A 27748-nucleotide genomic window follows, 5' to 3' on the forward strand; every position below is an offset into this window, starting at 1 on the left:
TCTGGGGCATCAGAGACTTCTGTGATGTGAAATAGGAATGTAGCTACCTAAGTTGGTGGTAGTAGTAGGGTATTATAAATTAACTATAAATCATTAAAAGGGAGACATGACTTTTGTTAGGTCACCTTTGCCCACATTTGATTCTGAGGGCTGTCTTTGGCTCTCCTCCCGCTCGGGCCTGCAAGCAAGAAATTAGTTAGAGCTGCAGATTGACAGGGGAGGGGGAAGTTGAGGGAAGAAACACCAAGGATTTCATGTGTTGCCAAGAAAAGGTGGAGCTTCACTGAGAGTGAAGAGGGAAAGAGCAGTCCCTTTCCTTGACCCTTCCTTCTCCATTGCTGCTAAAACTGTTGGCATCCACTTGTTCATTGTGTGCTCCGAGCCAGAACTGAAACGCGGTGGCTTCCCTTTCTGCAGATCCGCTAGCAAAGGGCAGGACACGGTGTTCAGCACAGGCTCTGCCTCAGTGGATCTGTTCCCCAGTAGCTGGCACTCAGCCCTCTGAGGCTGGAGTCACGTCAGATGCCTCCCCTGTGTCGCATGTCTTTGCATCCCTGAAACAGAGAGAGCAGTGCCGATACTTGGACAAAACCCAAACGGGAAAAAACATGGTTATCGGCCAATGATCTTAAGTAGTCTCAGAGTAATGACTAGAAATCCGTGTGAATCAGGACGGAGATTTTCACATGTAGATAAGCTTTTCTGGAAAAGTCATTAGCCTGTCTGGGGCTCTCATTAAGTCTTAGATGAACCATAGCTAACTGATGTGGTTGAGCTGGCACTTCTCACTGAAGCTGAGGGGTCACATAGTGAAAATGTAGGAAATAGTTCCTTAGCTTGTGTTTTTTACGCATTACCTCAAATTTTCAGATGCTGTGATGACTGGTACTGACTGAATATCTAGTTAGAAAGGTGTCAATAAATATATTGTGGCTGTCTGTACCCTGAACGCTAAAGCAGACAATCTTTATGTTGATTGTATCCGAGCATCTGTGTTCTCTTTGGGCAGGTCCAAATTTGCTTGCACTCCAGAAGAGTGCATCTTTTTTCCTGTTGGTTTAGGCAGAAGTTACTGTGCTCTCACCTACACCTTAAAGATGGGATTTGTCTTTCAAATGTAGATACTGACATGTTGCACTCACATTTGTTGAAAGTGTTGCAAACTGTTTTATAATGGTTTGTTATGTTCCATTTGTGTCTCTTAGCTGTGTGTGTAAAGAAGGGGAGATTGGAGATGGGAGAAGTTGCTATAAAGATCTCTTGAGTGAGATAAATCGTCATAATTCACGAGAAAGGTTTGCTAGGAAATTAAGCGTCGCCAGGAAAATGTTTGGTAAATGTCTTTTGAATTTGTTTGGGGAATGGGGCAAATGTGGGGACAAGTGTGTCAGAAAAGGCTGAGAGGTTTTCAGCGTGATTGATCTTTTTCACAGTGTATGACCATGGGCTGCAAAATCAAGCATGTCACATCTCTGGACTCTTACTACCCATTCCAGACTGTGAACTGAGTAGACTGTTGCAGAGAGCACTGTGGATGTGTATTAGGTATTTAACAGCCCCAGTGAAGGAGGTTCCATATCTGCAGAAGAAGGAAAATGTGCCTTGGAGGTGTGATTCAAACCCATTTGTACCGAACCACCAGTGTGCCTCCACCCGCAGTGTCTCTGTTGAAGGCTCAGCAATCTTTCAGCTGTCACCGAGTTTTCTAGCTTTGATGCTTGAGCCTGGTGTGCCATAGGTCCTCTACTTAGTAGAACATCTACAAAGCCCTTAAACTGCCTCCTTGCCAGCACGCACTTGTTAGTGGCTGTTACAGAGATGAAAAGGCTTTATTCTACACTCCATGGTACTTCCTGAGTGAGGAATTGCTTTTCTGTTTTAGAACCCATGTACTGCAAGTGGGGAGTAATATCTACAAAGGTTAATTCTTGCCTCGCTGTAATCCAAGGGAAGAATGAGAACACTTTAGCTCATGTCAAAGCATATTTATGTTAGAAACCTTCTCCAGCTCATCCTCTGCACAGTCTTCTCTGTCTCCTCTAACTTAACAGGAGCATAGAGATAAGACTTAAAACTCAGCTTAGCTTTTGTGAATACCCCTCTCTGCTAGATATCACTGTGGCCAACACTTATTTTTTGCATACATTTTCCATAATGATTTGTGCTACAGGCAACTGCATGAAGATCTCTGGGTTCCTAAATCCTGTGCAGTGGGACTTTAAAACCTAATGATTTGCAGTGGACCAAAGTCACCAGCAATCCTTCAGAAATCTCATGGGAATGTGCTTAAAACTCCTAGCAATCAAGCTGGGCTGTGGTAGCAATACCAAAGTCCCTCTGGTTCCTTGTAAACAAGTACTAGTTACTTGCATCAGGCCAGAAATGTGTAGCTTGAATTGTGCTGTTAACAAGAAGAATAATTATTGCTGGAGTTAATCCATATGTCAAATAACTACTTCATGTTGCCACTCTTTTTACAGCTTCTGGTTGCTCAGTGTTGCTGACTAAATACGGGCCTTTCACAGTCTTTGTACCATCCCTTCTTTTGATTCATGATAGCATGGAATTTAACGTAAGTTTTCCTGGTTTTTGCAAATTTTTCTTGTCTTAGGATTCTTCCGTGCCTGAGTTCTGCAGCATGTAAAAACTGATTGACATGTGAGAGAGGAACTTTGGAAGGCAGTATTTATAGAAGCAATCTCTTAGGAAGACTCTTCATTGTCTGGTTGAGTTGCAGTCCCATAGAGGGTGTTATATCTCTCACATTATTTTTAAAACATCTCTCTTTTCAATATTGACAGAGTATGTTTTTAATGTCAGGAAGTGTAAGTTTTTCTGGCCATTCTTCATTTAAAGCTCAAACCTCCTGTGTGTGACTGTTCTCAAAACTTTAAATGGCTTTTCACTACTTGAGGGTAGGGATTTCAAAAGGGGCTGGGGTTTTCATCAAAGTATGGGTTTTTGGGCCTCTGGCTCTAGGTGTGGGTATGGTGTCAGCTTCTTCAGAAGAGCTCATTTTATTAATTGGGAAAGCAAGGACGGAAGGGCTGAAGAAAATTGCTATGGGAGCCAGGACAAGAGTTTGAGAATTCTAGGCTTCAGCAAGTAGGTCCCGCAGGTCATATCATTATTTTTTTAAAATTTTTTAACTAAATTGTGTTCTTTTGCAGTAGTTTTTGCCCAGCTAGACCTGCAACCAGCCTATCCGTCATTAGGGTGAGAATGTATATACGCTATTTTCCCAGGACAGAGCTAAAAATCAGCACACATGAGCTACAAATGCAGCAGTAGGGATTTTAACTGCATGCTAGGCAAGGTGCCCGTTGTGTGTCAGGTGGCAGCTAGCTTGCAGCTAGCACTTGGATACGAGAAGGTAAATGTCTTAAACATAACCCAGACAGACCAACCCCATTTGAACGTTACATTTCCAACTGGTTTAGAAATATGATTCCTTTGCTTGATGGCAAAGCTATCTGTGCAGCAGCAGGAACTCACAGAGTCTAGGGAGCAACTCCTAACCTACAGATGCCTGGGACATGAGCTATCTCTTTGTTGAGCAGAAGTTTCAGCTAACACAAGTCAAGCCCTGTGCCTCAGTCATAGTAACTTCTGGATTAATAGAAAATACATCAGGAAAGGCCCCTGAGTTATCTAGTCTACCTGTTCCCATAAGGGTCAGTTCCACCTAAATCAGTATTGACACAGGATCATCTTAAAAAAACATCAGTGATGGAAAGCCCAGAAATAAAGGAAGAAATTAAATGTAAATTCAGCAGCTTAGACCACCTACAAGATTGCGTATGGGAGGCTTCAGCAAGTTTTATAACATAGAGCATGCAAGGATAGTTTTTAAATTGTCCAAATCCGATAGGTTTCTGTCAAGGGGATTCCTCTGAAGTCACGGGAAAGTTAATCAGTCTCTCTGTGTTTGAGTGTGTGCACAAACAGAAGCAAAAGATTTGCCACACTGCTGCTCCAGTGAACCAAAATGAAGAGGGCAGCTCAGTCTCATACTGTAAGAATTCCCCTGTGTTAGCTGAGGCATAGGTAGCATTATGGCTCTTTCAGTAAACGAGTTTTTTGAAAGAACATGTGATTTATCTTCTTTCTGTGGTCTTTATTCCCCAAAGGATACAACTGCTGAGCATTTGTGCAGAATGCACATCGTTCCTGGTCTGCATTTGTTAGAAGACATGGTAAAAGCCAAGACTGTGTGGACCTTGTCTGGACATCAGCTAACATTTGATAGCCCGGTAAGGGATCTCCTGAAGTCCTGGGCTGGCGCTTTTATGTAGGACAGACTGGAGCTTGAGTGTAGTTTTCTTGGTGCACTTTCTTAACCAGAAAACCTTTTTCTCTAATCAACCTGCCTGCAATCAGAACAACAAGCTCCTTTGTGGAGTCCAGAGCAAGGCGATTTAAGACCAGACACCCCAAGCAAACACTTTTCCTGTCTTGCAGACAACCAGTTAGCCAGAATCTGACTGGTAAATGGTCTTTCCTTGGTCTGCATATATATTCTGGAGAAGAGACCTTTTTCCTACACCTTTAGTAGCTACAGTATCCTTGCGGCTGACATGGAAGATGCAGCAAAGTCTTTCTTCAGACCAAATGCTTCTCCCTGGAGATTGTGTGCTTGGGCTTGGCCACGTGCTGAATATTTTCTCTTCCAGTTTCTCTTTTCTCCTCTTTCTGTTTTGTTTTTCTTAGTTGTCCTAGCAAAGAGTTTTTCATCATTATGTTCTGATATGGAGTGCTTTTTTTTTTCCCCTTTTCCCTTTTTAAATTGACTCATATTTTCCAACATCCACTGTTCTCTCTCCGTCCTGCGCTTTTCCTGCTTGCATGCTCCCAGCTGACTAAGGGAGAGCCGTATGTTTCCTCTCTGAGGATCCAGCCTTGGCCTCGAGGTCTAGGTCGTAATACATGCACCCTGCATGCTTCAAAAGGACAAAGCGCTATTTGGAGCTGGGGAATCTGAACTGAGCTTGTGGACGCTCCTTTTAAATTTCTTTCCTGTTTGTTTACTCAGGAGTCCTTTGATCTGGGAAGTCTGCCCTCCCCTTCCTTTGTTTCAGCCAGAATCGTCAGTGATGTGGACTAAAGTTCAGGACAGGGAGGAGCAGTTCAAGAAATGCATGTGGTGAAATGAAAAGCATGGGGAAGTTGTGCTTGCCCTAACTTTGATTATAGCTGCAGCACCAATACCTTGATGCTTAGTTTGTAGGTTACCTTTTGAACATCTCCCTGTACTCAACTTCAGTGCATGGTTGTACACAATATGGAAGGACCAGATATGTACCTTACAATTCAGTGAACCTGCCTGGTTTACCTCTGCTATGAAGACTCCTTTTTGGCACTATGAGCCAATAAAGGTTGAAATCAAAGTTGTAGTTCCAGGATTGTCTCCAAATTCTGTACTCCCCTGTGCAGGAGGCACCGTGCCTCTCTCCTTGTCCTTGGCAGACTGATGCAGCAGCTGCTTGGTGGTCACTGTGCCCTTTAGTGATCCAGAGCTGGGATCAAGCATTGTTTACACTCAGACAAACTTAACTCTAGAGCTGACTGTTCCAGATTAGGTCTTTTTTCTGTAATAAAAGTACCCTCCAGGATCAAAATATTACCCAAACTCAAGTAGAGGTGGGATGTTTGTTTTATACACAGGCCACCCCTTAAATTTACTTTTTCCAGACTGACTCTGGTTGTGTTTTCACCTTGCTGATCCATAGGCAGAGAGCACTGAAGGGAACAGTGATTTGTAGATCTATCATGATAAAACACATATACCACAAGAAAATAACTTTTTTTTATTGTCCAGACGTATGTCACATCGTTTCGATATCAAGACCTGCCAGGGGAACTGTACAATGTTTTGCAGTCGAACTTACCAGCAGCAAATGGCATCATACATATAGTTAACACCCTAAGGAAAAAAACCAGCATGGACAACCTCAGAAACTCACAGGTACACAGACATTCAGATTTCTTCTGTTTCATGGCATAGCAGAATGAATGCTTTAAAAAAATCTATTTTTGTCATTAAACGTTCAGATCAGAGAGGCTTTTTTAAAGAGAAAAGGCTATTTATTTTGTTTTCAACTCCTGATAAGGCCTATTAGGCACTATTATGTCAGCATATAATTAAAATTAGCTAATAGCATTGCATAAACGGACCTCACAGTGATGCTTTTACAGTGCTGGAATGAGTAAAATTCTGCTTTCAGGAGTAAGATCACTCCATAGCAAATGAACTCTTTTTCAGTTGCGTCTTACAGAAGGTGTATCTTACAGGATAAATATTGAAAAAACATTGCTCTCTTAAAAATCAAATGGAGATTTTGTTCAATTGGTTTGTACTGTATTTTTAAATGATAATGTAAAAGTTTTATTTGCATTAAAAATATGTAAAATGGGGACAAATATTAATTAGACTTCTGCATTTTGAAGTCATGTCTTGAATTTAAGACCCTGGGTAAGGGTTTCGGGTTCAAGATCTGCCAAGGACTTCTCCCTGTTAGCTGGGAGAAGTTTTTGCTATAGCTACTACATTGCTATGCCTGAGGATTTTTATATTGTTTCTATATGCAGAAAGCAGGCCCTGTTACCTCCTACCTCCTTGCAAAAAAATTACTCATAGAAAGACACAAGCTCTTGGATTTGTTAGGATTTTATTAGTAGTTTGCACTTATGTTAGACCATTGTAATTAGATTGTTTAATGTTATGGTTGTATTCTGTGTGTTTAAAGAGCAGTTGGAGTGTTAAGTGTCAGTAGCTCTTCAGCTGAAGTGCCCAGGGAATGGCCTATCAATTGTACAAGTTCTGGCTGTTCATATGGATTCGATCATGCCCATCACTGATGTTTACATCTGCTGTCACTTAAGATGCTCTCAGTCTTATGACCTGCATGAGGATGTTTTCCAAAAAGGAATGTCTGAGGTCCAGAGGTGAAGCTGTACCTCTCTGGAAGGGTTTGCAGCTGCTCTGGGATGGCAGGACAGTGACAGTGCTCCCTGAAGAGCTTGTCTGTCTCTGGACTCCTTCAGACTTTCCCTTCCCTTGTGATGTTGGCTTTGCAATGAAGGCCAGTGACCACGTGAGACATTTTTGCCATCAAATCCCTTTGTACCTGTGTCCATTTGCAATAATGTTCATTGCCTCTGTGTGTTCTGCAGGAAGCACTTTCTGCCAAAAAGCCATGCAGGTTCCTGCAAATAAAGGTCAGACAAGTCCCTTCACAAGCTTTGATGCTTGAAGGGACATTCCTCCTGTTACCTTTGTCTTTATGGGCAATGTGGCAAAAAGGAAGGCATCTGTTTCCTCTGTGTTTTCAGGAATATGCATGTTTATTGTATTTTCTCAGCATTGGGGCTCATTTGCAGGTGGCTCCACTGCCTACCAGCCCAGAACTGATTTTTGTATGGCAGCAAATAGTGTCTCTCTAGTTTTAATGACAGGGGGCAGTCGCCTCTTCATTTAATTTAATCTGCAGTTGGGAGTAGGAAGAAAGAAGGGTGCTCAAGTGCATGGTGCCCTGGAAAATCTGGTTTGTTGTGCATGGGAAGGAGTTTGTGCCTAAGATGCTGCAGGTTCGTCCTTGCTAGGTCAACTGTCCAAAACAGAGGGTTTGAAGACTTTGAGGATGATGGTCTTCTGTAGATCTTTACATGCAAACCACATACATCAACTGGCCAAAAGTATTGCAGTCTGTGCTCAAAACTTGCTTCAGCCCCAGGTGTTTTTTTCCTCTTTGTAACTTCTTGCAGAAAACCATTGGTCAGATCCTTGCTTCAATGGAGATCTTCAGTCGATTTGAAACCATACTGGAGGTAAGCGTGTGTGTGTCTGCCCCGGGAAGGTGTGGCAGCGCTGCTGTCGCAAATTCTGCTGCTAGTTTTATGGGTATTTTGAGTAACATTTAAATGCATCTCAGTCATTCGTCTTTTTTTCTGGATGCTTTTTCTGTGTCGTTTCTTATTTTGTGTATTTTATAAGCAAATGCAATGGAAGATTGGAGTTTTCACATCTATAGGGGATCTGGCACAAGTGGCAAGCATACATGCCACTTTCCTACCTGCTTCCCCTTCACCTCTCTTGAGAGTTTGTTCTCCAAAGCATGTTTAGTTCTTGACCACTGTCAGGACAAAGAATGAAGGTTTCATGTCTGTCCATGCCAAGCTAGATTGTAGTTACCTGCTTTTTGGGTGTAGATCTCTAAATAAATGCAGTCCTCAGGATATAAACCCTTAAGGCTGCTGCCCGGGATTCATTTAGTTGGTATTTTTACTAGGGACAGACTGATTTTCCTTTTGCCTCCATTAGAGTCATCAGGATCTGCTCCGACATTGCTCACAACAGTCTTGGTCTGTCTGTTTTCAGCTCTTTGGCTGTTGTTGTTTACAAAATTCACTAACTGCAACTGTGATTATAGACTGGATTATCTTTTTTTTCTCCTGAGGCAAAAATACAATTTTAATCTCTGTATATGTATTTGTGTGTTTAAAGCACAGAGGGAGTATTACCCTGGTACTCCCTTGCTCACATTAGCTGCATTCACACCAGTGGCTTAATCATCCAAGCTATATTTTTGTGCCATTTATGCCTCTGTCAGATTACATGTCTGTCCTTGGTGTCCAATTGCTTCTTGTATATGTTTGCTTTTCAACAGCTCTCCCTCTAGTGGGTTGCTTAGAGTTTCCTCTCCCTTCCTGTTAGACACCCCTCACTAACTCATGCTAGATCCACAATGAAATCTTTTATTATTTTTGCAGAACTGCGGCCTGCCTGCAATACTAGATGGACCAGGCCCCTTTACTGTGTTTGTACCCAGCAATGATGCTGTGGACAAGTTGAGAGATGGGAGGCTCATTTATCTTTTCACAGAGGTGAGAGCCTGTAGTGCTTCAAAGCATCCTGAGCTGTGTTGCACTGGGCTGTGCTGGAATGGCTTGTGCAACGTATCTGAGCTGTGTTGCTCTTCCTGGGGACGGCTAAACTGTCTGTTTCTGTAAGGGTTTGGGAGAGAAGTGAATGTGGATGGAACATGCAATGAGAAATATGGATAGCTAGATTGTTTAAATATGATGCTTGGCTTTCTTTCCTCACCCAGGCTATGGGTAGGGAAAGACAAAGTAACTTATTTGCCATGTGAATTCACTGCTATATACATTGGCATTGTCAATCATTGGTTGAAAGATAATCTCATTGTTATGCTCTCTTATTTCCTTAGGGCATAAATAAGCTTCAGGAACTTGTGAAACATCATATCTACACTTCAGCAGCGGTAAGGCAGGCAACTCTAAGTCCAGATAATCAGAGTCTTTGGGGCCAGCATATTATCGACTATGTTATTTGGCAGAGAGGTTGGACTGTTGATGACTTCAGCTGCTACTTCTTGGGCTTCCCCTGGAGGAGCAAAGATGTGATTCAGGATCTGATGATGCAAAATGTTTACCATGAAAGTGGTTGCCAGAAAGGAGAGCTTGTGCTCTTCCATCACAAATCTCTGAGTTTCCTCCCTAATTGGGTGGCCTTTACAATCAAAATATTGTCCAGCAGAATTTGCTGCAGGCAAACACGCTCTTCTTATCACTTTAATTTGTTAAACTATTAATTAGGAGTGCACCTTAATTATGAACTCTCCATCCTGCAGTTTCCCTAAAACACTAATAGCAGTAACACAAAATTTACAGCCAAAGAAAGAATTGGCCCAAACTCCCTGCTCCTTTTCCTTTCTCCTTGGGCTCCAGCACTGGCTGAAGTTGGAGATGGAGAACAGGTGCAAGTGAGCCTGTGGTCTGAAACGATACTGCCAATTCTTGCACCAACAGTGCTGTGTACTGCAGTGGCAGGGTAAATAAAATCAATGCAGTGCCTCAACAAGATGCTTTGGTTTATATGATAAACAAGTGAAATGTTCAAGGTTATACACAAAGCTTGTGAAGGGAGTGAATACTCAAGCAATATGGTAAATGGTACAATATCATTCATCAAGAAATGCCAATATTATCCCCATTCTTTACTGAGAAGCAAATGTCAGTCCTTGTAAGTTTCCTAATTCCAATAGAGAAAATTAGCAACACTTTGACAAAACAGCAAAAGCTAGTTTTGTCTGCAATTCATGAATAACAACATGGTGACTAGCTGAGCTACTCTTCAATAACCTGTTGGATGCAAAATTAACAATTGTCTCGGTTCTCAAAATTTCTCAAATCATTAAGTTTCTTGGCACAGTAGCTGCAGTTTACCTGTTTTCTGCCTTTAGAAATAAGCTTATTTATTAAGTCAAAATATGTTCTCTGTTATGCTGCTGGCTGATCTTTCATTGTTTGTTAAATGTGCCTTGGAAAATCCCCAGTCTGACCCTACTTGCAGCTGTATTACTAAGAGACACTATTAGTGAGAATTGATTTCACCTGTGCTGGACTGTTACACAACGAATTAAAACCAAGGCTGCTGCCACAGCACTGCTGTGTTTGTGGTATTGCAAACAATTCACACAAAGTCCTGAATTTCCCTCTGACCCATTGTTTCTGTTTAAGGGATTTTGTGAAATGTAAGCATTAAAGTCCCCTTAATAATGTTTTTTAAGCAGCAGGAATCATGGAAGGACCTGTAAAGTGTTCCAAAATGACCCTGCGTTTTCATGGTGCTGTCCCCTTGTGTTTTTATTTCAGGTGACTGTAGAGAAACTGATAATGATGCCACACATTGTTACCATGGCAAACCAGATAATCACCATCAACATCAGTGCAGATGTAAGTATTAATCAAAACCTTTTTGGGCAAAACCTCTTGAGGTAGGAGAAAGTCTGGATGTCATTCTGAACAACGTAGTTTCAGCCCATCTCTCCTTCTTCCTCTGCTTACAAAACTAGTCTTAAACGAGGTCATTGAATTAGTTTGTTTCTTATCCAGCCTGTGACTCCACTAAGATGCCTGACCATTTGTGTGGTTGTACTTGATGTTGTGTACCATCTGTTTCCTGCATTGGCTTTACATAGTTTATACAGTCTAACAGGCTAAAATGCAGATAAATTATATGTGTTTCTGCATCAGGGAAGAATTCTGATGGATGAACCAGGGATACCCTTAAGCATGCGAGACATTGTGGCATCAAATGGTATTATTCATATGCTGGATGGCATCTTCATCCCTCCTTCAATAATTCCCATTTTGCCTCACAGATGCAATGAAGAGCAACATAAAATTGTGATGGTAAGTCAGCTTCTCCCATTCTCAGGCTGGCAGTTGTTGTAGACCCCACACTCACCTGCAAGGACAAAAGCAACCTGTGCAAGTTGCATTTGGGAAATGTGTTCTCTCTGAGAGGTCCCCCGATGTGAACTTAAGCAGTATCAGCCCTGCCAGTGTTTCTTCTGCTAGCACTTGGCACCCCTTTGCTGGCAATCAACAGATCTTCCCTGTAGGTTGTTTTTCCCTTGCACCCGCAAGTACCTTTGCCTTTTCATGAGGCCTTATATGATCTTCACACCATAGTTGCAAACTCAGCTGACAACGCTTTATTTCCATCACTATCACCATTGGTGTCCTGTAGTCTGGATGGGAAGCAGTCATTCAGTAGCAGGAGCTACAAATGCTGTGCCATATGCTCACCTGGACAGTTGTGTGTACCTTATTTTAGGTGTTTGCTCCACAATTTGATCATTGGTAGGTTACTGAAGAAAGAAGATGAGGCTCTGAAAAGGCAAGAGGTACCTGATTTGGAGAGACACAGTTAATCCTAAGTGGCCAGAGGGTCCACACAACTTGCTGGTTTAGTGAGGCCAGCTGCATGGATGCCCAAAGTGTTCTGCAGCAGAGCTGCCCGACTAGGGGCTGACAGACCCACAGGCTGGAGACAGACCCCATCTTGCAGTCAGGTGCAAGCATCTCCTGAGACAAAGGAGTCATTTTATTTAGGTGATAAACTTACCCCATTCCAGAGTGTGGAAACTCTCTCCTAGGAATGTTTCTGATACATGTTGTGATGTTTTGGATATATATTGGGAGCAGTAAGTAGCTCTGTAACATTCTTGTCATGGAAAATGGGTTTCTTTGAGAAGATTAAGTTTTCCCTTCTTGTTTTTTTAACAGGGCTCTTGTGTGGATTGTGAGGCCCTCAACAACAGCATTTGCCCACCTGGCAGCAGAGAAATGGTAAATATTTGTGGTTATTTCGCTGGTTTCTTCTTTGCATGATGACTTACAGCCATACTGATAGACAGTTTCTCGCCCAAGCCACTTTCAAGTAGAGAGCAGGGAAGGCAACAAGTAGAGAAGCTTGTTAGAGGAAATGTACTCATCACATATCCATGCTGTGTGATCCCAGACTGCCACCCACTAACTTCTCTGTGCTATTTCTTATTCTGAAGGCTGTTTGCTGAATCAGTGAAGAGAGCTGGGAGACAGTCTGGGCTAAATAAAATGCCAGACTTGCAGCTTTTAGCGCTTCTGCTCTGGCTCAGGCAGAGCTTTCCTGCTTGTGTGCTGAGTGTGCCAGCCCCTCCAGACTGCCAGAACCAAGCTTGATCCCTCTAGTACCATCCAGTGCTACCACTGCCTATATTATGGCCAGAGAATCACAACAAGCTTTGTGCACTGCGGAGGGTGAGAAACAATTTGTTCTTGGCCTGTGCTCCCTGTTCATTCATAGATGAGCAGAACTAGCTGAAGGTGGAGTAAGGAGGAGGAGGAAGCTGGGTGCTGTTTGAGTTATCCCATGCTGAGTTTAGCAGAACAGCAAGCTCCAGGAAATCCTCATGTGAAGGCCAGGCCCAAGATGTTGTTTGTGAAAGTCAGAGAGGTGTTCACCACTGTTAACTGTTGGGTGTCTTCTGAGAGATCTGACTTGCAGGAGAAATTGCTGATGTGGTCTCGGCATGAATGTCTGAAGTAGAGTTCTGCAAAACAACTAGTTGCTCATTTTCCTCTCTGATTGAGGCAGGTGAGGCCAGCATCATCTGGCGCCCAGTTCTACCCCGTCTAACTCCATGACAGGTCACTGAGCGTTGTTCCAAAATTATTTGCAGTCCTTTCCATCTCACTCTCTCTGTCACACCTCCCTCTTTTCCCTCCCTCTCTCCCTCACTCTTTCATTCTCTCTTATTCCCCTTCTTCCCCACTTCCCCTCCCTGCTGCTGTCCCCCTGCTCTCCTGCCTCTTTCCTCCCCTCTTTCTTACCCTCTATTTCTCCTCCTCCTGCCCTTTTCTCCCCCTTGTCTCCTCTCCCCCCCATCCTCGCCGTCTCTCCCTACCCTCTCCCCCTACTCTCACTCTCTCTGTTATCACAGATACTATTATCAGAACAAAAGGGCAGCACCTTGGCTCAGACTTGAGGACTGCTGGGAGCAAGAGGAAGCTGCTGTGTTCCTTCTTTCTTGACAAGGCATGCCATGACAGTATCTTGTTCACCTTGGCTCCTCTGTGAACTTCCTCAGCTCAGAGATAGACACAGTTGCTCCCTGCAGCAAAAAAGAGTGGGGAGGATGGTTACAGTGCTGACGACTTGTTTTGTTCATGCAGGAACCAATGCTATCTCCAAAAGAATGTGTCTTCATCCATGATCCCCAAGGCCTGAATGTCCTGAAGAAGGGGTGCGCCAGGTACTGCAGTCAAACCGTCACGGTGAGTGTGATGGAAGACATCATTCCCTTTGAAAGGAGCTCAGTGTTGCTCTTCCTTGTTCATCAAGAAGAGCTCTGACTCCTTGAACTGAGGCAGGGCTGGATGGGAGCGAGAAGAAAGCTGTCCTGTGCAAAGGGCTGTCCCCAGGACCGTCACATGAATGGGCTGCCCGCTTTCTCTGTGGCAAACACAGAGGAAACACAGGGCACCAACCTGCTGTGAATGTTAGAAAGCAGCTCAGTTAAACCCGAGTACAACAAATAAATAAAATAAAGCACACTAGTTGTGACCAGCCAAGCTGGAGGAAGCCTTGAGTCAAATGTTGCAGTGTCAGCTGTGGCACGTTTTCTCTGAGAGTGCACTGGTTTTAGTGTGTCTCCCTAAGGAAGCTGAGCACAGAGAAAGTGCCATAAACTGTGAAGTGATTGCATCCTGTTTATAGAAAATTGTCAGATGGTTTGGGAAAGTTGCTCTTAGTGAGCTTATGGATCTCACGTTTGTCTGGACCTCCTGAGTTCTCACAGTGCCAACTGCACGGAATGATTTGTGGTTGTGTCATTAAATGCTGCTGTTTGTCTTGTGATTGTTCTCCCATTGGTCAGTTGTGACAAAGCCTGTGGTCCAGAACTGCTACATTCTTCCAAAGGAACGCAGTCCTCAGCATGGTTATAGTAGGAGTGAGTGGGCCAGCACTATTAAAGAAATAAAAGCTCGTAGAAAACAGGGACTGTATTTGTTGAAGTCAGAGAGGGAGCAGGAAATAATGATTTATTCTGAGAAAAATAGGCCATAAGCAGAAAGATATTGTTGAAAAATAATTTAAGTGCAGGAGCTCCTACAAACACAGAAGCCAAATGAGACAGGTCATTTCAGTCCTTGGTAAGGAGGACCAGGATTTCAGAATTGTGAGGGCAAGACTACTCCTGGCAATTCTTATTAAGTCACGTTATACTTTACCAATTTTAATTTTGTTTCAGAGACCTGGATGCTGCAAAGGATTCTTTGGTCCAGACTGCATGCCATGCCCCGGGGGATATTCCAATCCGTGCTATGGCCGGGGAAATGTAAGCATGAAAGTTCCTGCTGTTCCAATGAGAAGCTGAGACAGGACTGTTAAAGAGTGTAGTTGTCGATAAGTACAATTTAGAATTTGTGCTCCAGGGCTAAGCCCACATCAGTGGCAGCAGAAGATCAAGGGAGAATGGCATATGCTCATCAGTGGGTTTTCTGTCTTGAGCTCTAATGTGCATCATGTCATGGCTGCTGGGGACAGCTCTGGCTATGCGGGATTTTGTATTACAGCCACCACCCTTCAAAGTATTTTTTTACTGCAAGTATCAAAGTGCCTTTGATAGATATTAATGCCTTGGCTTTGCCTGGGTTCCCTGAGTTTCAGTCACTGTGGTTTTCTTTTTGTTTTCCTTCCAGTGCAGTGATGGCATACAAGGGAATGGCAACTGTCACTGCTTTGAAGGTTTCAAAGGAATAGCCTGCCACATCTGTTCAAACCCAAACAAGCATGGCGAGAACTGTGATGAAGGTCGGTAATTCTGATGGAGAGACTAGAGGAAAATGTAAGGCAAGGATATAGTGCAGATTTGTGTATACTGGATTCCTTTCTGGCAAGACCAGTGTCATGAAAGAAGTGACAGAAATGTCATCATGGGTGTCCTTTCAAACAACAGTGGAGACAACATGGCTGATATGACAGCGGTGATGAGGGTCTTCGAAACACTGGCCAAATTTAGGTGTGGGGCTTTGATTTAGATCTCTTCTGCTAGGGAAAAAAAAAGACATTTTCCTTTCCTAGTTGAGAAGAACCTTGAGCTTGATAGCCTAAATTTGAGCCTGTCCTTAGAGCCTATAAAAAATATGGGCCCAGGCAGTCAGAGGATCTGTTCTATGGCCAGGTTTTGAGGTATGACAGATGGCTCTAAGCAGACATCCCTCTGTGAGAAATAATTGGGATGATATTTGGTGTCAGAAGAGGTTGTGAAGGAAAATTAGGAATCTACAAAATGCCATCACTGTGGTGGATTCTAGACTTTCTGCAGTTACTGATCTTACTCCATGTACTCGACAGATTGTGGCTGTGTCCATGGTGTCTGTGACAACAGGCCTGGCAGTGGTGGCGTATGTCAGTCCTGGTCCTGTAAGGAAGGCTATACCGGGAAATTCTGTGACAAGACCTCCAAGAACTGTGGCCCGAGCGGGCTGTCCCAGTACTGCCACCAGAACGCTGTCTGCAGCCTCAACGACACAGCAAGGTCAGTCTTTCTGGCATATACATTCAAGTGCGCACACGGTCATTGTACAGGCACACAGCAGCTGTGAGGCTGCCAGCACTGTAATTGTGTATGTATCTCTGTGTATTTGGTGCACAGGATTGTTTGAGTAATGCAGCGAGCCTTCTAGAAAGCAAATACAGGTTCTTGCGTGCTTGAGAGGCTCAAACTGCCTTTTTGCTCTCTGCTGGCTTTCAGATGGCCTGCTCTATCTGTGTCCCTTTTGTGCCTATACTTTCAAGGTGCATCTGCATGGACGGATACGAAGGTGATGGGTTTTCCTGCCAGCCCATTGACCTGTGCAGTCAGCCAGAACGAGGAGGCTGTTCACAGAATGTAAGTGGGGTCAGATTGTTGAAGTGTGGAGAAGCAGCTCCTATCAATCAGAGCAGGGATCCAGGACTCCTGGAACTGTTACACATCTTGTGTGATAACTTTCCCTGTCTGTGAGATGGGGTACAGTAACAGATACCATGACAGTCATCATAAAGGTGTCAATCATTTGGGTTGGTGCCAAAATGCGACACTCCAGTGAGAGTTTGACTGGTTTGCACCAAATATTTTGGCAGCTATAGAGATTAGCTATACAGATAATTTCTGGTTTCTATTTATTTTCCCCTCAAGCTCTTCTAACGTCTGTTGGTTTCTCTATTTTTCTCTGTTCAGGCTGTAGCTTAGCTATGAGCTCCAACTCATATTTCTAGTAACAATCAACACTACATTATTATCCTTTCAACACTACATTATTATCCTTAGTAAAAACCTGTGGTGCTTTATGATGGAAATGACTGCCAAATGGTCAGACCTCATCATAATTTAGACCCCTCAGTGAGAGGAATACACTGGTCCATGTAGAAGGAAGTAGGATGGCACTGGATAGGTGATCTGCCCTCCATCATTGATTCCACACCACATGTCCAGGCAGGAGATTGTGCTTCTCCTCTTCAGGGAATATTTCATCTGTAATGGAAGAACTGTGCAGGATGGTAGAGAATACTCTGGGAGTTCTGAGCCACCATAGACACAAGTGTCTGCCTCTGTGAAAACACTAAATGTTTCCAGAGTCACTTTATTATGAAGTTGTATAGGACTTTTCCGGAGAAGATGCATCCACCCCCCAGTACTGCAATCAGAATTGGTCATTCAGAAACTCTCCAGAATCTGATGGAGATTTGTTGCTGTATTTGCAACACACTCCCTCCCTTCTTCTGCTGAGTGTCATTCTTTTTCTCTTCCTTCTCCCGGAGGCCGTGTGCACCAGTACAGGCCCTGGTACCGCCACCTGCCAGTGCAACACGGGCTGGACTGGGGATGGGAAGGCCTGTGTGGCTATAGACAACTGCATGCTGGCGAGCAGAGGGAACTGTCACATCAACGCCGACTGCATTTATATTGGTCCTGGCCAGGTATGATCAATGCCAAGCAGTCTGATGGTGAACTTAACATTTCCTTATGTACTTTGAGATGTCCTGGGATCACCAGAGGTAGAGATTTGGCTGGACAGCAGCAAAGCCTGCTTGTCTGCTGCCAGAAACACTGGCTACAGCTAAAACCACATAGTGTGCTTGCATTTGGTGAGATCCACTGATATGTTAGAGGCTGCTGCTCTACTCTGAAACTTCCATGCAGCAAAGGGAAGAGACTACACTCCAGAATATGGCTCGGCATAAGGCATCAGTTACTGTGTCCTCCTTGTTCCCAGATCACAGTGTTGTCTCTGGCCAATGCTAAAATCTACAGAAAAGCATGTGGAGCTGTTCAGATAGTCTGTGGAGGGAGCTGGGCTGGCAGTTGGGCATTTTGACATCGGAGGAGGGCTCACAGAAGTGGCTACTCAGGATGCTGCTTCTCAAGGTGCTTCTCTCCAATGAGCCAGAGGAGCATTGGACAATGTCCTGAAAAAGGTGTCACACCTTTAGCAGATTTTAGCAAGGTGTGATGTGTAAGTGCTGTCCTAGCTATCTTGAAAGCAGGAAGATTTGAAATTAACCCCTCCTCTCTTTCTGCCATTCACTGAGTCTTTGTCATTCCCTGAAAAGCTGGAAATAAAGATGGAAATCATCATCTTTGAGTGACGCTCCCCAAGCCAAACAGCACAAAGGATTAATGTGCTTGAGTAATCAGGCAGCATGTGTGCTGTGGTAGAAGATGATGCCCTGCTAAGTAAATATCTCCACAATTCCAGGTCTTGAGGGATGAGGAAGAAAACTTGGGAAAATAATTTATTAAGAATAGGTTTTGCTGCCTTAGGCCTTTTTTGGGTAGCAAATGGGGACGCTCTGATAGGTCTATAAAATTGAAATGTCTCTTTCTTGCAGAGCACGTGTGTCTGCAAGAGGGGTTATGCTGGTGATGGCCACAACTGTGATGCAATCGACCCATGCCTCATGGACAACGGTGGCTGCCATGACTTGGTGAGTAACTAAACCACTGGCATGGCAGTGGAGGTTCCTCTGCTCCCTGACAGAGGTTTTTCAGCCATGGCATTAAGAGAATTGCATGCCATCTTATTGGCATGCCACTGAGGTTTTATAAAGGTTTGGTCCCTGATTTACCCAGATGGATCCTCTGATTTTTGTGAGTTCACATAATCAAAGCCATCACCTAGGCTTTGCTGCACGAGGTATCATTTCAGTGCCACCATAAAGGCAATAGGAGGAAGGTGCTTCTGTGTGGTCCTCTAGCCCACGCCATGGGAGGCCAGAACTCAATTCCTAGATAGCTGTAACAGTACATAATTCATGTTTGCTCTCAAATTTCTTCTTTCTTTGTGTTTGCAGGCTACGTGTTTACACCTTGGAGGAGGAGAGAGATCTTGCACTTGCCCTCAAGGCTACATGGGGGATGGCATGACATGCTATGGGGACATTCTAAAAGTGAGTTAAAAGTAAATGTCTGAAGTCTTCTTGATATTGGAGAAAAATGGCTCTGCTCTTACCTTCCTTTTCCATGTTACCTGAGTTGACTCCTTCTCCCAGCACCAGCCTGACAGCACGTGTGCCTGCCCAAGGCCACAGAAACAGAACTGGTGCCAAGGCCAATGTGTTTGTGAAACCATTGGCAATAATTTCTAAGTTGTTATTGACAGATTTGTTATTGCAAAGGGCTCCTTTCCCCCAGCTGGGTCCCCCAGCCCTGCAGGGGTTAACCCTTCTGTTGTTTCTATTTGGAAGGAGCTGGCCAGGAGTTCCCACTTTGCAGGATTCTATGACTGGCTTAAGGTAAGAACAGCCATGGGATGCCTGCAGGGGTAAGTTTATAGAAATAAAAAAAAAAAAAAACAAAAAAACCTGCTGCTAGAGAAAGAGTAACTCTGTTTATCTTTTTCATTAGAGAAAAACAAAACAACAGCAAAGGTGAAATTGTTACAGAGGAGGCGTGTAGAAACGCCCTGTATTTTGTGAAAGAGTGAGGATACTGAGTGTGTTTTGGGGGGCTTGGGTCTATGTTACACTTAATTTTGTGGTTATATCATCTGTAACTCCTGGCCATCATAAAATAGCACAGAAGGGAAAGAAAAAGGGGTAGCATTATAATAGCTATGTTTCAGAAGAGCATGCTTTGAGAAGTTAGACTGCATGTTAGTTCCTTTCCTTGTTACTGCTTCCTGGTCTTGGTGTGGCAATAGTAGAGGCACTTTGTGGACTGCAGCAAGTCTGTGGAAGCATGCTATGATGTACACGTCTAATGGAGCTTTAGCTTACCTGTCCTGCTGCATACAGTGCCTTTGCCAGGAGTAATCTTGATCCTTCCCCCAAAACTGATGTTGAGGGTTCAGAAAGGGTTTATGGATATGCTTGAATGGGTTTGAAGATTAATTGAAATATGAAAGTAGGGCTTAAAGCAGCAGGTTTTCCCTTGGGAAACAGGTGACAACTGTTTTGGCTAAACCATCTGTGGCCTTCATTGATTGCCAACAGCATTTACCCGCCATGCACAGGAGACCCTGCTGCGCTGCTGGAGCATATACGCGAGATGACTGTTGATTATATTTTGTGGTATGGAAGTGGTGCTGGCATGTCTTATTTGTTCATTTTTGTGCTTTGGACAACAGAAGTCTCTCTTCAGCATCCCAGCAGGAATGAATGTCACTGTCCTGGTGCCATCGGAGGCAGCTATCAAAAACTTGAGCAAGACTGAGAAAGATTTCTGGTTGACCCCCTACATGCTGCCATTTTTAGTCAGGTACGAGGAGACTCCTGCCTTTGCTTTATATTGCCAAACAACAGTAACAAAGCCATGAGCTGGATTTCTGCTTGTACAAGTTCAATGAGGAGTTATCTTGAGATAAATATAGGAGCAAGATTAAATATCTAGCAGGCATTTAAAACAGAGCAGACTGCAGACTATGGGAAGTGGGTTATTTTTCATATATTTGCAAAGAGAGATTTTCCCTGTCATGTAGGTGCAGATGGCATCAGGACAAGTAATTCCCTCTGTCATTCTCTCTCCCTGCTCAACTGCTTCATGTGAGAGACATGAATGCTGGGTGGTATGGTCTTACCTCTCTGTTATTACAAACAATGCCCAAATCTTTTCTTTCTTTTCTACCTGCTTTTGTTCCCTTCAGGGCTCACTTTATTGAAGGCATCTTCAGTGGTGAAAAGCTCAAGAAGTACGACAGGCCAGAATTACCCACACTCAACCCACAGACCAGATGGCAGATAAACACCAGGAACGGCGTAAGGGTTTCTTACATAATGTGCATGTACCAGGATCAAATTAAACTGCTCAAGAGCTGCTGTATCCAGTGGGGAGCCTGGATGGGACCCTGTTGCCCTCAAACTCAGACCTCTTTCAAAAATTGTACCCTGTGCAATTCATGTACAACCTTCAATGAACTATATATTTGTTTTGAACTTGCTTGTCAATTTCTAATCCTTTTGCTTCTTCCTCTGATACTTTTGCAGGTATTAAACATCCAGAATGCGAGTATAGTTGTCAGCGACATCCCTGCCAGCAATGGCATTATTCACATCCTCAGTCAGGTATGTTGGTACATGTGATACTGGGAAATGCTGCAGTGGTAGCAGCAGGCTTGTGTTGCAGCATCTGTGATGGGACCAAGGAGAAATACACGTCTGGACAGTTAGGAAGAGATATGATGGCAAAAATATATTTGGTTGTCACAAGGTCCTGACAGATGTTTCCTGTGCAGCAGTGTTTAATGTTTAAAATATCTGTCTCTGGGGCAAGCAGGAGGGGAGTTCCTCTTCTCTTGACTGACCGAAGAAGAGTTAAGGCTATTGCAGAATTGTGTAAAATGAGGCCATTCCTAATTGCCTTTCTTGCAAGCAGAGCAGGAGTTTAATGTGATTTCCCCCAGAGTCCATTGCCCAGTCTTGTTTATGAACTCACTTTTTCCACAGGTTTTGTTGCCACCTTCAGGAGATGTCCCACCGAGTCCTCCAGGTCTGCAGAAACAGCTGGAGACAGTTGCCTCATTCAGCATATTCAGGGACTTGCTACAGGTAAGCAGTTGACATGAGCACTGTTGTGGTTTACAGAACTGTCTTTTGAGCAAATGCCCAACTCACCCCTTATTGGTGGGTCAAAATTTGGACTGCCTGGTGGTAAAAGATAGACCAATAGTTTCCTTCCGTTCCAGAGTGTTCTTCTAGGAAAGCTCTTTTGAGCAACCAAAGGATTACATACTTGCAGTAAGGTCTCTGCGTCACTGGCGTGTTATTACAGTGGAAGGCAACCTGTCTACTGCAGGCTCTCTCCTGCTTGTACAGGGCAGGGAAACCTGGAGGAAGAGGAAGGTTTGTTCATAATCGAGAAGCCCAGGAGGAGGAACAAGTGATTAGACATGTGTAGAAGTTGTATATCCCGTTTTCAAGCATTTCCTCTAGCGCTCTTGCCTTTGTAATTGATTTCATGTGTGGTTTTGTTTCTAATGAGTACAAGTGTAATTGCTAATGCTACTGTTTGGACATTTTTTAGCAATACCAGCTCATTGGAAAAATTGAGTCCTCTGAAAAATATACAGTTTTTGTTCCTGGAAATAATTCCATTGAGGAGTACTGCCATGCTGCCAATGTGACACAGTTGGTAAGCTGACTGCTTGCTTACAGTTTGAATATGTATTGCAGTAATTGCAGGGACATGTACACTATCAGGTCATAAACTTGCGTTCAGTTGATTTGAGCATGGAGAGGAGAAGCACATCTGATGTTAAACGCTAGAAGAAATGTGGCAGAGAGAAATGAGAGGGTTTCCTGAGGTGTTGCAATGGGATCTGTAAAGAATATTTGGACTCTAAATTCAAATTTCCGAGTAGATCTGAATGTGGATAGATGGCACAACACGTTCCCCTTTCTGTCTGGCTGTGGCATGTTTGTGGCAACTCTGAACCTTTTGAAAGGTTTATGACTTCGTCCAGTAACAGAGTCATCAGCTGTGATCAGTCATCTCTGATAGGGAGTTACTAAGCTCTGTGAGCTTAATTAGCTGTCACAGATTGCTTAGGAACTCTTCTCATGCCATAGCTCTGACTGAATTGTAGTCTAAGATGTGGGTTTTTTGCGGCTTTAGGACAACGAGACAGTGCAATACCATGTCATACTGGGAGAGAAGCTCTTACCTGCAGACTTGAGAAGTGGAATCCATAAGAACAGCATGTTAGGACTCTCCTACTGGCTAATGTTTTATCAGAACAGCACCCAGGTAAGCAGGGAAGACTCCTGCCATTTGAGGACCTGGCTAGACCTATCATTTTCTAAGGCTGATGGCTGCATACACCCATGTCTCTTTTGGATGCTCTTAGAGTTTAACTGCTGGGACTGTGTGACAGCTGTTCAGCAATCCATGAAAAAGGAGTTGAAGGTTATTATCTCAGCTGTTTCCTTTTCCTTTGCAGAAGTTTGTCAATAATATTCCTTTGGATGGAAAATTTATTGAGACAAAGAACGGCATGCTGATTGGGGTTTCACAGGTCCTTCAGATACAGAAGAATCGTTGCACTGCCAATACCACCACCATAGAAAAGGTAATGATGATTACCAAGGAGCTGACCACCTTTTCACAGGGTTTCTCCACCTACTGAACCAAACTGATGAATAGCAGAAGACCTACAGTGTCTCTTCCACGTGGATGAGACAGTAGTTTGTAGTCTGACCCCAGATGGGCCTCATGTGAGATGGGACATGATGGAGACTGGCACCTCCTAACCTCAGACTCTATTTCTAATGCAGCAGATCTGCAGCTCTTGTGCACATCACGCTGAGTTCACTTGTTGGGGTTCTCTCACAGTGCCAGCCATGGGGCAGGCTGGTGCAGGGACTCCCAGATACTCAGATGTGGAAGGAGAATCCAGCCAGGTTCTTGTATGCCATGACCACAAGCTTCCCTAGGAACTGCTGTGGTCTACCTGGGAGTCCTGGCCAAAATCCAGTCTGTATGCACCCTGTGGCTCTTGGTCATCTGAAGATCACAGGGTCAGACTGAGGCAAGCCAGCCTTGCTACAGATCAGGAAAAAAGCATTTTACAGCCTTGCATGAAGGAACTCCAGAGACTCAGGAGAGCTGTACCATGGGTTCTCTTCGGGTTTCTTCTGTGGGATTGCAGAAATAAGACCTTGTGTGAAGTCTTTGTTAGGAGACCTAAGGGTCACGCATTATGATTTTTCTTCTTTTGTTGTCTTGAACCATGGAGATAAATACATCTTTGTCCCAGCCAGCAGCCTGTACAGCACCATTTGTTATCCAAGATTAGTGGCTTGGTGTGACATGGGTAGGGGGCACACATGTGACTTGTCCTCTTCTCTGTGCTCTAGGCAAGATGCGGCAAGTGTGACAAGGGGATCAAGTGTCCTCCTGGAGCTGTTCTTGTGGTGAGTCTTTGATTCATGTGACATCTCACAGAGTGTTTGCAGATAGTGCTTTGATGTCCTTTTTTTGCTCTGTGTTTGTCACCTTGATACCTGAAAAAATGCGGCCTTGAGTCCTCTGTGGTTCATTCATCAGCAACGTTTGTTAGAGAAAACAGGTTTATGCAAGAAAAAAGCAAAAGTGGACCATGAAGCTCCTCACAGGGCTGACACCAGGCTTCACCTGATTTTCAGGAGCCCTTTAGAGTATGCAGTGTGGAGAATTTTTCCTTTTAGGGGGGAAAAAAGATGTATCTTTTCTGATCTTTTACTCTTATGACATTATCATAAAGGAAAGCCAGTTTAGGGGTGCCAACAGCAATTTCCAGGCTGTTGATTTATCCAAACAGATGAGATGGTTGTGCCTGTAGCTTGTTTGTGAGTGAGTGACAAATGTTTCCAGAGAGGAAAACAACTAAACATTGAATCTCCATGCTGGCTATGAATTACTTAGTAGCCACATCTGGCTTCTTAACCTTCATTACTCTATGCTAAAAATTTTCCAATTAGTTTTTCTCGGTATTCACACTGACATGTATACTATGGATTTGGCAGGTAGCAAAATAGACTGTGTGTGGTGACCTCACATCTGGGATGCCTCACTGCTCTCAGCTGTGGGAAGTCCAAATTTTTAGGGCTGTTTCCTGTAGGATAAAAAGCACTATTCCTCTGTTAGTCAAGAACACTGCCACACGCACCAAAATGTACAATCTGTTTGACTAAATATTATTATCTCTTCTATCTGCGTCAATGTTAATTGTATCTGCAGGAATCGCCAGGCAGCAAGAATCTTGCTCGCTGTGAATTACGTTCTGGGGATTCAGGAATACTTGGCTGCCATTTCACCTGTGCAAAAGTTTCTCTGGTAAGAAAAACATTTGCCTTGGATTCATTTTCACAACAGCAAGATGGATATTAGAAATACAGCCTGTGCTGAAGTCCTGGCTGCATTTGTGCCATTGCATAGCTGAGACTGGGCTCGTCTGGGAGTCACCCTCCATCCTAGAGATAGAAGGCACTGGAGAAAAAAACAGCCTGCGGAAATGTCTGCACGTTGATGGATTGTGGCCTGCTGCTTTGGTATTGTTGCTCTGGGGTTTGCCCTGCAGAGGAAGAGAAGGAGCTGAATGTTTGTAGCCTGGTTTCCTAAGGAAATGAGGCATGATTGATGGTATTTTGCTTGTGCGTGTGCCTTCCCAAATGACTGATGACTAATTGGAGCCAAACCAAAGTGAGGACCAGGTGGTCTCACAGCTATTATGGCCCCTACCAGTTTTGTGAAAACATGTGGTTGGGAGAAAATGCTTGAAGAGGAAATGGTAGAAGAAAGACTTGTGTGACTTTGAGCTCTTATATTGGTATTGAAGCATCTCCCTGGAATGTGGGAATGGGAGACTGAGAAGAGGGAGAAGGAGCTGGATGCACAGCACTCACATGCAGAGCTTTGGTCAGAACCTATACCTCACTGGGCACTTCTGCATCCCTTTGTTAGACAGTGTTTTTCTCCAAATGTACTGTCCAGCTTGGTCCCATCATGGTTTCCTCCCTCCATGCATAGATGCAGAAAGAAGTGAGAGCAGTTAAATTAGGCTTCTGAACCAGACCACCTTCTGGCAGAGCCTATCTCTGCCCAACAGAGCATCTGACTGGTGAGACACGCTAGGGCACGGGCAGCTGGATGGGCACAGGACTGAACACTTGTATTACTCGCCAAATGGCCGGTGTTACTCAAGGGCAGTGTGGACCTTTACGTGAAGTGCTGAAGAGCACCCCATTTTAGGGGGTTCACTCCATCCTACCTGCACACATCTGACCCTTCTATGTGCTGTCAAAAATTACAGCTATCACATAATCAAAGGAATAGAGTAGCTTCAACAATAAAGCTGTACCTTGTCTGCACTGCACAAGATGGCTCACCCCAACTTCTTCTTGTTGATCCTCCAGAGGTCCGTCTGCTGCCCCGGCTACTACGGACACATGTGTGAGATGTGCCCAGGGAAGCCAGGCCAGTGGTGCTCCGGGAATGGGGAATGCCAGGACGGCATGGAGGGCAGCGGGGAGTGCCGATGCCTGGAGGGTTTCCACGGCACTGCCTGTGAGATGTGTGAAGTGGGCCGGTATGGAGCTGACTGCAAATCAGGTGAGGCTGATGGGTGTTGCAGCTTGTCTTTTACCATCCTGCTTGCACAGGGAGAAAAGTGGCTATGTCTCACCTCTTGGGAGGGGTAATGGGAGGGAAGAAGTATCCTGAGGCTTCTGAGACAGGCGAAGAGCTACAGGCCACCGAGAGAGGGACAGCGGGAAGGAGCACTTGGGGTCAGCCGGAGAGTGGCCTCAGTTTTCATCCTCAAACCAAGGCATGACTGACTGCGCCGTGCCGCTTGTCCTGCTGCCACCCAGACTACAGAAAATAGAGGTGGGTGGGCTGTTCTGGGGTATTTGGCCCGGTAGAGAGGCAACAAGAGCTGATACTCCTGTGACGTTTTCTTTATGTCAGTTTGATGCGCTGGATTAGGAACAGAGCAGCCAGTGAAATGGCAGCAAGACACTGCTTGCAAGACCTGGTTGGTTTAACAGTGATAAGTGTTCATGTTTTCCCTGCAGAATGTGCCTGTGATAATGGCATATGCAATGACGGGCTGCAAGGGGACGGGAGCTGCAAGTGTTTCGCAGGGTGGAAGGGCCCTACCTGCCGAGAACGTACGTGAGTGTGAGGGGGCTTATGGTGTAATGTTGCCTTTTTGGCAGAGAAATCTGTGTGATCCTCTTCAACTGCCAGAGCAGTTCTGCGTTAGCTGAGCGAGGTGACCACAGTCACACGTACTTTGCATTCCCAAAAGTGCATCAGACTGTGCTAGCTCATTCCTGCACACAAGCTGCATTTGCAGTGTGACTTCCCTAACAGCACACGAGCCCTTGGGTGAAATTCATATATAGAAAAGCATATCCCCTGCTTCCATCTCCACTGAGATTTGAAACACCTCAGGAACACCCCTTTGCCATGGAAGCTCCGAGCCAGATGGGGCTGACTGTGACCCCTGTTACTCACCGAGGAAGGTGGCAAGGCCTGATCTGAAGCCTCCAAAGGGCCCCAGTGTGTCTGCTGAGTTGCTTTTTCTGCTCACAGATCCATTGATTTAGGTGAGCTCAGGCCATGGTCTGCAGTTCTCAATAAATCTGTCACGATGTGTCAAAGTAATATGTTCAAGATGGTTGGCTCTGGGATTTGCGATTATGATTACCATTGGGGTGGAAAGGAACCTGAGCTCCTAAATATTTTGGGATTTTAAAGGCCTGCACACAAAGACTGACTTTGTAGTGAAGTCAAATGTTTTGGGGGCTTTTAGAAATGGAAACTGAGTGGAGCTGTCCTCTCTAGTGTAAATGTAAAGCATGAAAAAGTTCATATTTTTTATTCAAAAGAGGAAAATCCAAGTGGCCTTGTATGTCTGGATTAATGAGGTTTCAGTCCTTGTTTCATTCCTAGCAGTGGAGTCCATACAGGTAGGATCAAACTGAACCATTAACTCAGACAGAAAACATCAAATCCACTCCATTGCAAAGTGCCAAAACATAAATCCCATGAGGTTTTCCTGCCACATAGGACAGGAGAGTTGGTATAACTGCTGGTGTGTCCCATCATCAGTCACGGCACCACAAGTGTGGCAGTGAGTCTGTTTGCAGAGATCTTTATTCTAGATGGCAGAAATGGCCCCAACAATTGCTAAATTGAAAATGCCAAGTCACGTTTGTGTTCTCTCTTGCAGTAATCCAGATTGACTTATGCAATAACACTTGCCATCAAATGGCCAAGTAAGTACAGACAAAGGGCTGGGTCATTCTGAGAAAGCCATGTGTATTTGTATGTGTTTTACATAGGGGCGATTCTGTGTTTAGGGCTTTGCAGGACCTGGGAGAAGACGCCTACTCATTAAAGATGCATAAATGTCAGTTCCATTCTGGGAACTC

At 44.3% G+C, this 27748-nt stretch overlaps 1 protein-coding gene across 4 annotated transcripts in view; it reads left to right on the forward strand.

The window, feature by feature from the left end:
• The window catches only part of STAB1 (stabilin 1), a 58104-nt gene that overhangs the window by 13790 nt on the left and 16566 nt on the right, over positions 1-27748 (forward strand). For 3 of the 4 annotated variants that reach the window (XM_082060114.1, XM_082060116.1, XM_082060113.1), the window contains 31 exons: positions 1206-1333; positions 2481-2572; positions 4131-4253; positions 5819-5965; positions 7765-7827; positions 8770-8883; positions 9228-9281; positions 10675-10755; positions 11056-11214; positions 12094-12156; positions 13522-13623; positions 14601-14687; positions 15052-15163; positions 15707-15890; positions 16151-16244; positions 17156-17314; positions 18227-18322; positions 18689-18784; positions 19082-19129; positions 19963-20093; positions 20479-20590; positions 20819-20896; positions 21278-21379; positions 21855-21962; positions 22446-22577; positions 22771-22899; positions 23687-23743; positions 24549-24644; positions 25724-25919; positions 26384-26479; positions 27547-27592. In XM_082060114.1, the coding sequence (XP_081916240.1) occupies positions 1206-1333; positions 2481-2572; positions 4131-4253; positions 5819-5965; positions 7765-7827; positions 8770-8883; positions 9228-9281; positions 10675-10755; positions 11056-11214; positions 12094-12156; positions 13522-13623; positions 14601-14687; positions 15052-15163; positions 15707-15890; positions 16151-16244; positions 17156-17314; positions 18227-18322; positions 18689-18784; positions 19082-19129; positions 19963-20093; positions 20479-20590; positions 20819-20896; positions 21278-21379; positions 21855-21962; positions 22446-22577; positions 22771-22899; positions 23687-23743; positions 24549-24644; positions 25724-25919; positions 26384-26479; positions 27547-27592 (3285 nt within the window). The remainder of the gene's footprint in view (positions 1-1205; positions 1334-2480; positions 2573-4130; positions 4254-5818; positions 5966-7764; positions 7828-8769; positions 8884-9227; positions 9282-10674; positions 10756-11055; positions 11215-12093; positions 12157-13521; positions 13624-14600; positions 14688-15051; positions 15164-15706; positions 15891-16150; positions 16245-17155; positions 17315-18226; positions 18323-18688; positions 18785-19081; positions 19130-19962; positions 20094-20478; positions 20591-20818; positions 20897-21277; positions 21380-21854; positions 21963-22445; positions 22578-22770; positions 22900-23686; positions 23744-24548; positions 24645-25723; positions 25920-26383; positions 26480-27546; positions 27593-27748) is intronic. The other variant, XM_082060115.1, reaches the window with a different exon arrangement.

Source organism: Streptopelia decaocto (assembly GCF_964273445.1).
Source record: "Streptopelia decaocto genome assembly, chromosome: 8".
Taxonomy (NCBI): domain Eukaryota; kingdom Metazoa; phylum Chordata; class Aves; order Columbiformes; family Columbidae; genus Streptopelia; species Streptopelia decaocto.